General features: G+C 52.6%; 1 protein-coding gene across 1 annotated transcript in view; it reads right to left on the bottom strand.

Annotated features, from left to right (window-relative positions):
• RIPOR3 (RIPOR family member 3) overlaps positions 1-13,985 on the bottom strand; it is a 70,359-nt gene that overhangs the window by 52,683 nt on the left and 3,691 nt on the right. The window contains exons 2-3 of the mRNA XM_032350358.1: positions 13,421-13,529; positions 616-794 (exon numbers count right to left, since the gene is read on the bottom strand). Of these exons, the coding sequence (XP_032206249.1) occupies positions 616-794; positions 13,421-13,529 (288 nt within the window). The remainder of the gene's footprint in view (positions 1-615; positions 795-13,420; positions 13,530-13,985) is intronic.

Genomic DNA, 13,985 nt, shown 5'->3' with positions numbered 1-13,985 from the left:
CACTACAACCATAAAGTCCATATATCACATATGTCATGATAGACTCCTTGGGGTCAGGACACCCCTACCTTCCTCCAGTCAAATCATCAGCTGGTCTGGGGCACCTCTGGTGAGTAATAGCTATGTCAGGGCTTTCTCTCTACTTTCTGGCTTTCCTAGACTGGTTGCCAGCCATGTGTCCCCACCCCAAGACAACCCTGCCTCCACCCCCAAAGGGAATAACTTTAGCATCACCCCCACTTGAGCACGTCAGCCTAGTAGAGCACGTTACCCGGGTTTACTGCATTGAAGGTGGGGCCTCCAAAAGCCCACTGAGATGTCTGTGGATGGACCAGTGGGTCCCCCAACTTACCCTGCCCGGTTCCCCCACCCTGCACTCAGCTCCAGACAGTACTTGGCGAGAGAGGTCAGCGGCTAAACTCTCTGCCTTTCCCTGACCTCAGGTCTGTTTGTTTTCCCCGTGCAGCAGCTGTGCAGAGTGGAAATCTCCACAAAGGGACAGACCTCCTCTCTAGGCTAGAATCAGGAGAATGATACAGGAGAGGAGGCTGCCCGAGCATTAGGAGGGCCAGTCACTGGGTTCCCACATGACACTGGGCGAACCAAACCTCAGACCTTCTGTTTTCTTGTCTCCATGGGCTGAGAAGAGAAATTGCAGATCAATCTTGGCTCATGTTCTAACACCAACTGGCAGATGGAGGTTGGTTCCAGTGTAGTGTTGAGATGGATTCTGCGGCTGTATTGGGGCTCACTAGGAAGAAGTGCTGTGGTCGATTTGCAACGTCTTCCATAAACTGAAGGATGAGAAGGGTAGTATACTTGTCACAGAGTTGCCTCCCCAACCCGGGTGCTCTGTAAGGTTCCTCAAAGCTTGAAATGGCTCAGTCTTAAGGTCTCCTGGGATCACACAAAACTCAAGATCTCTCTGTTGATTTGACCTTATTCTAACAGCACCACAGGCATCTCATGGTGAATGCTCCCTTACCCCTTGTCAGTGCCCACCGTGGAGGCCCCTTCAGACGCCCAAATCCTTATAGACACCGTGACGGGTTCAGCTAAGGCAATCTCCACCAGCTTAGCTCACTGAAAATCAGTCCTATGATCCCCAACTCCCAACCGCTCCACTGGATCCAGCCATACCTGACGTGAAATCTAATTCTAGATTTTTAAGTTATAGGAGCCAACACATTCTCTTTTTTTCTGCTGGGCTTTCATCACTTATAACTCACAGAGTCCTGAGGCACAGAGAACTAAAAAAAGGGTTTGGCTAGTATGACAGTGAGAACATTTGGAACTTTGTTTTTGTTCCCATTTGATCCAGCCAAGGCAAGAGGCCTAGAATGCAAAGAAAAGATGCCAGACCTGGGAAACCCATGCAAGGGATCCCTGTGATAAGACAGCCGCTGCTTTGGATAAGCAGAGTCTAAAAGGAAGCAAGTTGCCTGGGATATCCTTTTATCTCCCTCAAAGTGTTGTTTCCATGAATGATTTTTCCTTAGCTTCCTGGGACACTGACTCTAGCTTTGTTGAAGTTTGTTTAAAAACCTGGGCATAAATCATAAGCACCCTCAGGAGAGAGCATTAACCACCAGCTAGCAACATTAAAGTCCCTCCGGCCCACCTTGTCTCCTCCAGTTAAATGGACTGGAACGTCTCTACCTTGTTCCCAGAGGAAACTTCTCTGCTTGTTCTAGAACATTTCAGAAGGCTTCTGCTCTAAGTTTTCACATATCTGCACGCAGCTCAGCTTCCTGGCCTGGCTCCTCTGCGGTGAGGGGAAGGCAGGGACCACGACAGGTAACTAACAGCTCTGGGCGTTTCTGGAGTCTGGCTCTTGGAAGTTGTTTTTTATTTTTGGGGTCTGGGGGAGCAAATTCTTTTCTCCCCACACCCCTCGCCTCCATTCAGGAACCTGGAAGGCACAGCAGCAATGGAAGCCTAGCAAAGGCTTTGATGTCAGACAGACCTGGGGACAAAACCAAGGCTGCCACATTCTTGCTGTGTCATTGTGGACAAGTTGCTTCACCTCTCTGAGCCTCAGCTTTCCATAAAATGTGAATGATACCACCCACCTCTGAGAATCTGACACTGGAGTACTCAGACAGCCTGACATAGTCTGCGGCGGTTATAGTATCAGTATTTGTGGTTCTCTCCTTTAGATCGGCTTAGACCGGGGCGGGAGTGAAGGAGGTTGGAGGAGAGAGAGCAATGGGGGGGCAGTCGCAGAACTTTGGCATCATTCAGCCTTGGGGGGTCCGGACAGCATGCCTTGTCCGCATGCCTGCTCACACTCTGGACACCCAGCCGCTTCATCCTTTCTGAGGTGAGGGATGGCCCTTTCTTCCCCCGGTAGGGAATCTGAGGCTGGCCCTCTGCCCAGGTCCCAGAGTCTGCCGATAGGGACTGAGCTGTGATGAAGACTCTGACCACTGAGTCCATGGTACTGTGTCACAGTACCTGAACAGACGAAGGCAATTGTTTTTTCTTTCTTTTTTTTAGATTTTTTTTTAATAGACAAAGGCAATTGTTAAACACACTCACTGCTCTGAAAGTTTCTCCTTCAGCACACTTGCCACAGCTCTAATTGTGTGATCATTTCTGTAACAAGTTATAGTGTGAAAAATAGGACTGTGCTTTCCTCCATGCCTCTCTGGGTAAACAGTCCTTCCCCTTGGTCCTCAGATATCCATCCGCCGGGGAAAACTTGTGTTCGTATAGAGGAACACACAGCAGGATCGTGGCAATATTCAGTTGCTCATAATGAAATCAGATTTTGCCACAAAACAGTAGACTTAAAACCCACCACCGTTGAGAAAACATTTTTTAAAGTCCTTTAGATGCCAACAAACATAGCAAAGGCAGAATACTTTCCCAAACTGTCAATAAAATAGAGGTCTCCCTTCACCCATGACCCGACGCTTGCTACCTAGGGCAGAAGGAGAGCATGCATAGAAGAAGGGAGGACATCCCAGGTAGCCCCTGGGTTCAAATCCCAGCTCTGTCACTTAAGAACTCTTGGACCGGGAGCAAATTTTTTCACATCTCTGTGTCCCAGTCTCCGCATGCTGTAAAATGGGACTTAAAGAACTTTCTCAGAGAGTTGCTATGAATGTGTGTAAGTGTGGGAAGTGCTTAGTGTAGACTCTGGCATTTACAAGCATTCTAAGTATAAGCTACTTCTTTTTCATGTTATTATTTATTTATATTGTGTGTGTTAGTTTGTTCAATACAAGGAAAACCTGCTCCAAAGGCAGGGTTTGCAGTGACCCTCTGGAGATCTGAGGCGGAAGCTGCATTGGGACCACTGCCCACCAGTTTAAGTTGGGAGGACAGTACAGATGCTCCAGGTTGACAAGAAACTTTCCCCAATGTTGCACTTTCCCTAGCTACACGGGGTCCTCCCATGGCTGGGATAAGACCCAGGATGTCGCTTTTCATAGGGGGGACCCTGTGTTCGGAGGGGTAGACAGCCCCAGCACGGTCAGATGCAGTGGAGACGAGGGCTCTGAGCCAGTGAAGAGACAAGTCAGCCAGGCAGGGCTCCGGGCCCAGAGCATGTGTTTTTCTAGCCGCCAGCTTCAGTCGCAAGCGCCAGAAAGGCCTGTAGTGATCCTAGGCAACAGAATGGCTAGAGACACCGACCCGATCCACCAGCGAGCCTCGGGGCTCCAGACCCTATGCCACCTTGGCAGGGCTAACGATGGAGCAGAAGGAAATCCGAGACAGAACATTACCTACAGAGCTCAAGTACTGGGTCAGATTAAATTGACCAGATTAGACTAAATCGAGTGCTCTTCCTTGTTGCCCTGGGACTAGGGTTTGTGAGAAATCTCAGCTCAGTTACAGGAAATAATGAAAAGACTTCCCCCCCCCCCTGCAGAGGCACGTGATGCTGTGGGTAAAGATGCAGCCTCAAGGTCCGTCACCAGCATGCGGCTGCTGGGGACAGAACCGCCCCTGTCCGAAATGTGCTAGGCGCTGCACGAACACCCCGTGAAGAAGAGAGGACGCCGTTCACTCCTGACTGAGCGGTGGCGGACCGGCGGCGCGCGTCAGGGACAGGGGAGGGGGGACTCTTCCCAGCTTCCTCCAGAAAGGGGGGCGGACGGGGCTCCCGCCGCCTGGCCTTCGCTCTCTCCTCCTCGGTGCCAGCGGACCCAGCGACTTGCTTTACTAGAAAGTCCCAAAAGCCATGTGATGCCACCTCCACCATCGGTGACTCAACCGCGTCCACAGACGCCTGCACGCACACCTGCACACCCGCACGCTAGGCACCTGTGCGCATGTGCACACGCACGCACATACGTGCACGCACACGCGCCCGCGCATGCGCACGTGCCCCCTCACACAGGCACCTTCCCAGCGGGCTCACTTTGCCAAAGCGACCGGCCATGCTGGAGAAGGGTCCCCTGGTGGGGAACGGAGGGCCACTACCGCCAGAAGAAGTGACTCCTGCACTTCTGAGCGAACCGGGTAGCGGATCCTGCCTCTCAATGTTGAGACGAGTGGAGCCCCACCGACACCTTGCCGTGCCTGTGACAGAGCCCGAAGCAGAGGACCCGGCCGCCGCGGCAGCACCCCGACCTGCCGAAACTGTAAGATCAGAGACCTGTGTTGTTTTAAGGCATTTAGTTGTGGGGACATGTGTCACGCAGCGGCGGATAACTAATCCAGCCCCTTGTTAGCTCTGTGCCCCTGACCCAGCTGCTTAAATTCATGTGTGTCCCTCGATCTCGGAAGTGGCATAACTGGTGCACCCCCACCTTCTGGGCTCATCGTGAGGTCGCAAAATGAACAAATGGAGGAATGGGACAGCTGGCTGGAGCAGTGAGATTACAGAATCAGGAAATGAAGCCCGAGGGGTCGGGCAGAGAGAGGCTGGGGGGAGTCCTCACTGAGTAGCTGCCACAAGGCCAGGTGCTCTGCGGTTACCCCCAGGAAGGTCCCTCCCCAATGTGAAGCCCCACCTCTACCCTCACTTTGTCCCAGTGAGTTTCTCCTGGGGAACCAGACCAGTGCTCAGGGGTGCCTGGCTGGCCAGTCCGTGGAGCATGCGACTCTTGATCTGGGGGTTGTAAGTTCAGGCCCCACATTGGGTGGAGAACTTACTTAAAATAAAGGACCAGTGCTCAGAGCTGCCTGCGGTCAGGGTGCCCAGCGTCTTTTACCCGCCACCTAGCCATCCCCACTCTGGGTTTTGCTGTCCCTCCCTGGATTATGTTCTCCATGGAGCTGCTGTTGCCCAAAAGCTGGCCAGGCTTGATGCCGTGGAGACAAACAAGCCAGCAGCCACAGCATCTGATAGCTCGAGAAACTGACCCTCGTGGGACAGCCGCAGCCAGCTGGCATGAGTACCATGAGCTGGCCACTGCTCCTGGGCAGTCAGCCCTGAGGGAGATGGGGATGGGGAGGGGGGAGGGTCAGCCTTCAGCCTTCAGCCTTCACAGGGTAACAGATGCCTGACTTCAAGTCAGAACAGACTTTCTACTTGGAGGCATGTCCAGCCTTCCCTGCCTTAGGTCTTTGTGATCCCCAAATCTGAGCTGGCCCCACTGTGATGGCCACCTCTTAACTATCACCGCAGTTTTAAGGGCCCAGAGATGCACACATCTATCTCCCATCTCATCTGGGGTTGGAGCCAGTTGAGCAGAAGGGGCACAGGGACCACATGGCTGTTGTCTGACCTCCTTTCACTGCTGAGCTGGGGGCATGAATCAGACCCGGAATGTCTGCAGCCATGCACACTGACTGGCAGTCCACAGACAGCCCACCTGTCGTGGGTGGTGGCTCATGGTAACCCTAGCTCTGGCTCTAGCCCTCCTCCTGTGTTCTCCCTGCTCAAGCTAATCCCACTTCTTGGATTCTGGGCACATGGGCTGGCCGAGCTGGGTGACAGCCGACATTATTACTGGTTTCCCGATTGTCCCGAGGGGCAGAAACTGGGAGAAACCTCTTGCACCGGGTGCGTGCAGCAAGTTAGGAGCCTGCCCCTAGACCCACAGCCAGAAGGCACAGCGCTGTTTCTCTCTTGTCCTGACTGGCTCTTCTCTGTACCCCAGCAACCCAGCATGATAACAATGATTAGCATTCTTGAGAACTCTCTCTGTGCCGCTAGCTCAGGAAATCCCCGAACACCTCCAAGGTAGGTTCTGTTAGAATCCCTGTTTTATAGAGGGGCTGTCTAAGGCCTGGCTGGTTGGTGGGAGAGGCAGGATTTGAACCCAGGCAGGTCTGGCTTTGGGGCAATGCTCTCTGTGATGTGGCTGGCTCCTACACACTTGCTAGCCACTCTCTCAACTCTTAACATCCCCCATCCCACTCCTCTGGGGTGGGGAGGCAAAGTTCTGCAGGCTGACTTTGTTCCTAGGGAGCCCCTGATCTGCCCAGGGGCCTCCAACTTGCTCACTGGCTAGGAGAAGGCTCCTGGCTCTCTATGCCGACAGAGCGTACAATTCCTAAGGCCCCAAAGCCCCAGTTGTTGGAAATTACAATCCTTCCTCATGGCTCCGAGCTCATGGCTTTGAGAGACTCCTGATTGCACACATCTCCCATTAGCCAAAGCAAGTTATTTCCATGGCCACAACACAGACGTGTTAAAGGGTAAACAGCCATACATCATCTGGCAGCCACTCATTTTTCTTTGTCAGTCTGCATTCCGGCCCACAAGGCCCCCGCTCTCCCCTGGCTGTCAGAGAAACAGCTTCATCCTTCCTGCAAAATGCCTTCGCCAGGTCTGGCCCAAGGAGTCTGGGTTTGTGGACCCAACAGAGTGAATCACTTTGTGAGCATTAAATAGCATTGTCTCAATGACGAATAGATCACACCTTAATGGACCATTTTTCAATTTGTAAGCCCAAGTCAAGACGCTTAAAATGTTACCAGATGTCAAGGATGACATGTATGCGTCTGACATGCTCTTACGCGCACAAGGGTCGCAAGCTTTCTGCCTGCAGGATAGCCTGGCACCCGTGACCCCAGGCAGAACGCAGCTTCATGTTTGCCATTGTGAAAACAAGATCCAGCCCCCCGCAACACTTCCCCTGCCTTTTTATAGCCTCTCTGAAGGAGATGTGTCTGGAGAGACAGGAGGGAGGTGTGGGCCAGGAGACAGCATAGCTCGAATGGCCGGGACTCTGGGAGAGAAAGGACGATGACTCCAAGCCCTTGGAATGGGATTGGAGGGTCTCAAAACCTTGCCAGCTTTGGAGTCAGAGAGAATAGGTTTGCTCCCAAATGTGCTATTTACCAGCTGTGTGACCTTACACGAGTCAGTTCACCTCTCTGGCCTCAAACAGAGATAATCCTAGAACTGTGGAGAGGCCTGATCCGGAGAGGGAATGAAAGCGCAGAGGAGTGCCCAACACATCATTGGTGCCGCATGAAGTCGGTGTGAGAGGCACTATAGGAAGGGCTACTGTTTCCCAGAGGTGGTGTCCCCCCGATGTCACAAAGTCCCATCTACCCAGGGACTTTGAGTGTGACCTTATTTCGAAATGGAGTCTTTACAGACAGAACTGGTTAAGATGAGGTCACCCTTTGGATTGGACCCCAATCCAAAGACTGGTGTCCTTAGAGGAGGAAGAAGGCCACGTGAAGGCAGCGGATATCTGCTCATTCATTAGTTCACCTGCTCAGGCCAAGGGCAGCAGCAGCCGAAGCCAGCCCCCCAGGGCCAGCCCCCCGGTCCAGGGAGCCCTCTGACCCATTCAGTACCCGCAAACAATTCTTAAGGTTATCCCTGGATTTTCACGATCTGGATTTGCTACGATCGCTGCTGCTGAGTCGTTAATGGAGGGCGGAGAGGGGCTGAAGAGAAGCAAAACCAACAGCAAAGTTCCCCCACCCGGGGTCAGGAGTGTTTTTCCACCAGGAAACCAGAATAGTTCGTGTGAGTTTGTTCACCCTTTGTCCCAGGACACAAAAATGTCAGAAATGTGCAAGGGCTGTGGCCACAGAGGGACACTGTATCTCATTCCCGAGGTCCATTTCCTGCACAGGGCAGAGGGTCAGGGTGAAGACCACTGCACAAAGTCAGGACAAGTGAGAGCTGCTGTGTGTGCCACCAGGGGCCAGTGAGCTCCCCTTTCTCTGGGCCCTGGATTTTTTATCTGTAAAATGGGGTGATGAGGCCAGATCCCTCAGATCACAGAGTAGAGTAGATATCGTAAGTGCAGGTACGGTCCTGTGGCGCTCTCTCCTCTGTTCTCCCAAAGGGGTCAGCAGCATGGGAAATGAGTCCCCCTAACAGGGCCTCTCCCAGACCCCACTTTATAACAAACAGACTTGACACCATCCATCCATCCATATGTGTTCCCTAAGCACCAGCTGTGTGCACAGTGCTGTTCCGGTTTCTGGGAGGCTGTTTACCACCGTTACCACTGCTGATGATCAGGGTCAGCAGTCCCCACCACGTATCCGGCACTCACAGACCCTGAGCTTTGCCTCTCTTAATCCTCAAGACCCATCTGCCAGATCGTGCCATCACAACCACGTTTTTGAGAGAAAACTTAGTTCAGAGGGGGTATGACTTGCTCAAGGCCACACAGTGAGTCTGGACTCCCTTTAGACTCTGCTTCAAATGAGACATTCTGCCTGCAAGGACCCACAGCTCAGTGCGGTGAGATCTGGACCCACCCGTAGCGAGACATTCCTCACACAAGCTTGTATTTCTCACGCCTGACATGGTGTCAGACACTTCCTAGTGTTACAGCATGTTACGTCACTGCAACCTCCCAAGACCTTCCGGAGAAGTTGTTGCCATCACCGTAATCATTACCTCGCCCGAACAGAGGAGGAGGCAGAAGGGCAGGGGTTACAGGGGTGGGAGCCCTGAGAAGTTAGGACCAAACCCAGCCTTCTTGCACTTCTAAGACTCTCAATGGCCATGCCTTCTGCCTCCCCAAAGGAAGCTGGATACCACTGGTGCTAAATCAGTGCAGAGACAGTCAGGGGTGTTTGGAGTCCAGATCCCAGGAGGCTTCCTGGGGGAAGAGGATTGCAGAGGATGGGGAGAGCCTGCGTAGTGCAGATTCCCTCTCCCCAGATCCACCTCAGGACATTTTCCAGGAACCTGGGAGCTTTGAAACCTCAACCCTTTGAAACTCACCGCTTGGCGCCTCACTCCCCTGAGGGCCTCAGGAGGAATCTGTCCCTCCTGGCTTGGGGAGGGCCTGACCCGGCCTCCCGCAGGCCTGTCCGCATGCCAGGCCAGGGCTGACCCTTCACCCGCACATCTCTCATTCTGCAGGCCCCAAGAAGCAAAGTCCAGAGCCAAGGTTATCGTGGGGGTCACATACCTTAGGGGAGGGGCGGGTACACAGAGCCACAGGCTATTCAATGCAGCATTATTTGCGATCACAAAAGATTGGAACCGACTTGGAGTCCATCAGCAGGGGACTAGGTCGAGGTGCTTTGGCACAACCACACACGACTCAGGGGTCAGCGGGAGAGGGTTTTGAGAAGTAAAAGCTGACTTTTATGAAGGATTTGAGCCCCTCCCACATGCATTAACTCATTTGATCCTACATCAGTCCCAGGAGGAGAGACTGTTAGCACTTTAAAATGAGGAAACGGAGGCACCCAGGGGTCAGGTCCCTGGCCCAAGGCTCATGGCTACACCGTGGAGCAGGGGCTCGGTGTAGGCAGAGCACATCAGAACCCCCTGCCTTCTAGCCTCCCTGCTTCTCCGTCTCACCAGGGGTCCCTCCTCCAGGAACTCCCTGGGACCTGGGGAAGAAGAGAAACGCTCAGATAACCTCCAGCACTTCCCAGCCCGCGCTGGCCCGGGTTGGGGGGGAGCAGGTGTAATCAGAGGAGCTTGACTGAAGCCTCCTGCGTCTGCAACAGATTCCGATAACTCAGACGCTGTGGTAGCCAACTGCTCTCTACAGTCAATTACGGCCAGCGGGGCCCACTGATTATTTTTATAGCCTTTCCTGGAGTCATGACAAGGAAAACTAAACGATCCACAGGACCCCTTTCATCACGAACAGCCGGGTTTCACGGTTGGGGGTGGAGGAAGGAAAGAAAGAAATTACTTTTTTCCCCACTTTGGAGCTAATCAACAGAACTCAAGGCTGGTCGGCCAACGTGTTGGTGTTGAGAAAAGCTGTTCTCAAGCAGAACTAATTGGCAACAGAAATGGAATTTTTCCCCCAAAAAAAGTATAAACATGCTTTATCCCTGGGAATTACCCTTAGGAATAGGTATTCCAGACATGCTGTGTGCAACTGCCCGTGCACAGCCGTCCGCCTCCCATAGGTGAGGCCAGAGGTGGCCGGAGCAGGCTGCCACTCAGCCAGATCGGCCTTTCTCGAAATAGGATGGTCACAAAGGTCACTGGCCCAGAGCTGCCCAGTCTGGAGTGGACATTTGCTCTCCTCTTGCCCAGCACCACATCCCTTGTCCTAGAAATAGCAGTTGGCTTAGGGTACCCCGAGCCCTGATCCCTGGACTTCCTCCCCTCTGCGCTCCAGGGATGAGCACTGGCAGATATAAGCTAATGAACGGATTCCGGGGAAATTCGGGGAATAGGCACACAAGTCAACAAGAAACAAGAAGGCTGGGGACGCCTGGGTGGCTCAGTCGGCTAAGCTGCTGCCTTCAGGTCAGGTCATGATCCCAGGGTCTTGGGATCAAGTCCCGCATTGGGCTCCTTCCTCAGCGTTTCTCTCTCTCTGCCTCTGCCTGCTTGTGCTCGCTCGCTCGCTCACTCTATCTCACAAATAAATAATTTTTTTTTTTAAAAAAAGAAAAGAAACAAGAAGGTGGGGATCCCTGGGTAACTCCGTCGGTTAAGCGTTTGCTTTCATCTCAGGTCATGATTCCTGGGGTCCTGGGGTGGAGTCTGCTTCTCCCTCCGCCACTCCCCCTGCTTAGGCCCTCTCATGTGCGCGGCTCTCTCTCTCTCTCTCTCTCTCTCTCAGATAAATAAATCTTAAAAAAGAAACAATAAGGCACAAAAAAGAGTATCTAATGAAGCTTCTAGAAAGGAGAGCTCCCACGATTTTAGAGGTGCAGAGAGTAACCTGCCCGGAGCCACACAGCATGGTCGTAGGGGGTCCAGGACATGAACCCAAGTCTGTAGGGCTGAAGAATTTGTGACATTTAACTCCTAGGCCCTATGAAGAGATGGCATAACCTCTGGAGGGAGCCAAACAGACCAGATGCAACCCCATCTCTGCCATTTCCTACCTGTGGGATTCCAGGCAAGTTACTTAACCTCTCGGGGCGCCTGGGCGGCTCAGTCAGTTAAGCGTCCAGCTCTTGGTTTTGGCTCAGGTCATGGTTTTGTGGTTACAGGTTTGAGCCCCATGTTTGCCTGTGCGCTCAGTGTGGAATCTGCTTCAGATTCTTTCTCCCTCTGCCTTTACTCTCTCAAATAACTAAAATCTTTTTTTTTTTTTTTTTAATAAAAGAGTCACTTAAACTTACTCCTCCTCAGTTTCCATATCTATGAAGTGGGGCCTTTAAGAGCCCCTCCGTTGAATGGATTGAATGAGGGTTGAATGGATTAACAGCAATACAGGTAGAGTGTGAGCAGTGAGTGTGAGCAGTGACACCTGTCACAAGCAAGGATTTGTCCCTGCCCCTAGGTCCTACCTGTGGTAAGAACCAGGTTGAGTAAAGGCAGGACTCTAGGTCCCACCTGTGGTAAGAACCAGGTTGAGTACAGGCAGGACCGAGCGGTAGATGCTAGGAGGACACTGTCTTACATGCCCTCTCCACATTCTCCTTCCTGTAGTGTGGCCGTCAGGCTCGGTTCCCCTCCCGGTGCAGCTCTGCCTCGAAGATGGGAGACATCACGAGCCCGCAGCCCGCTCAAGGCTATTCTTAGACCTGGAGACACACAGCAAGTGGTAGCCAGGCCTGTGATGGCGGCAGCGGTGGAGATGCAGGGGAAATCCCACCCATTCCAGTGGCAGAAAGGAAGCCATCAGGCAAATGCCGCACGGTCGAGGGCACATGTGAATTGGCAGAGCCACTGTGGAAAATAGTTCGGGGAGTGATTTCGTATTGTCCGCAACCCAGCAGTCCTGCTTCCGGGTGGACGCAGGAGACGCACGCCAGCGTGTGCGTACTGGGGCCGGTGCGAGGATGCTCAGAGCGGCGCCGCCTGTGATAGCAAGCGCACCGGTGCCTGTGACAGCGAGCGCACCGGTGCCTGTGACAGCGAGCGCACCGGTGCCTGTGACAGCGAGCGCACCGGTGCCAAGCAACCTGGAAGCCTCTAGATGTGGGAAACGCATGGTTTGCCACATCTGGCAGCGGGAGATGAGGAAGCACGGAGCCCTGTGCAACCACGGGGATGAGTTGTAGTGATAAATGCTTCATGAAAACAGAAGTGGCACAAGACAACCTAGATCTTTTTATAAAGTTCAAAAATAAGTAATAATTTACTGTTTGGGCATAAATACTTTTTTTTAGAAAAGGGAGGTTGAGATGATGAAGTTCTGCAAACAGATGTGAGGATGGGCATATGATGTTGAGAATGTACTTGATGCCACTGAATTGTATACTTGAACATGGGTAAAATGGTCAGTTTTATGTATCCTTTACCACCATTCTTTAAAAAGCCATAGAAAGGAGCACCTTTCCATGGCTCCTTGGTTAAGTCCCAGCTCTTGATTTTGGCTCAGGTCATGATCTCCGGGTGGAGATCAGGCCCTGTGTTGGGCTCCTTGCTCAGCAGGGAGTCTGCTTGGATGCTCTCTCTCCCCCTCCCTCTGCCCTTCTCCCACATGCATGCACACTCTCTCCTTGTCTCTCTAAAAAACAAACAGAAACAAAACCCAAAAACCTAAAAATAAGTCATAGAAAAACACAAAATTCAAGATTGTAGCTACTGCGGTGGGAAGGAGCATGTAAGTGGGTTATAGATAGTTGTCAAAGTTCTAGTCCCCAGGCTGGGGGGTGGCTCTGTGGGGGGTTTTATTTTATAAATAAATGTGGCGAGACTGCTAGATGGAAGGGCGAGTGTGGCCTGAGGAGGTATGATTAATTCACTTCTAACCTGAGCTCTCTTTTATAAGTCTCGAGGGAAGCTTTGGAGACCAGGGATCTAACGGGGGCTGCTGGGCAAGTGAGCAAGGTCTTTGGCCTTTCCCTCTGCTATTAATCAGGTGTAGGACTGTCTGGTCCCTGGTGGGGTGGAGGGGGGTGGCATCCAGCCATGCATTCGGAAGGTGCATGCCTGCCCTCCTCCACATGCTCGCATCTATAGGGTCCGTCCTCACTCATTCGGAAGGCAGGGACGGGCATGCTCTGGACCAGGGGTGACCGATCCAGTCCAAGGGACAGCACAGTGACAGCTGCCAGGCCATAGCAGATCCCACAACAGATCCCATAACCTGCCTGACCCTCAGTATTTCTGAACACCGGTGTGGGAGATGGTGTTGTTTTACCAGCCCTGCAAGCCCACCTGAGACAGACAGGGGCTGAGCACAGGAGCCACTTGAGGGGTCCAGTCTGGGCCTGGGCTGGTTTGACAGCACGTCTGATGATGTGTGCGTCTGCTGACTCTCACCGTCCTGCAAATGAACGGCCACTGCATGTGTTGACACATGCATAGAAGTATGGCATTCATAAATGAAATGGAGTCCCTGGCTAGAGATTCCTGGTGACCCCAATTCACAGTTCTCCCAGGAGGTCTGACTGCTCTGTCACTCTTGGCAACAAAGCAAACCAGGTATTTCTACAAGTTTTATTGAGTGCCTACTATGGAATAGAACACTGAACATAACAGGCAAAAAAAAGTGTGTGTGTATACACATACACCTGTACCCTCAGGAAACTCACATTCCGGTAGGGGACATTTAAGAAAAGAAAAATACGGGGCACCTGGGTGGCTCAGTGGGTTAAGTGTCTGCCTTCAGCATGATCCTGAGTTCTGGGATCAAGTCCCACATCAGGTTCCCCACTCAGTGGGGAGTCTGCTTCTCCCTCTGCCACTTCCCCTACTTGTGCTTTCTTGCTCGCTCTCAAAT

The sequence above is a fragment of the Mustela erminea genome, chromosome 7, assembly GCF_009829155.1.
Source record: "Mustela erminea isolate mMusErm1 chromosome 7, mMusErm1.Pri, whole genome shotgun sequence".
Taxonomy (NCBI): Eukaryota; Metazoa; Chordata; class Mammalia; order Carnivora; family Mustelidae; genus Mustela; species Mustela erminea.
This window is presented reverse-complemented; position numbering and strand designations above follow the sequence as displayed.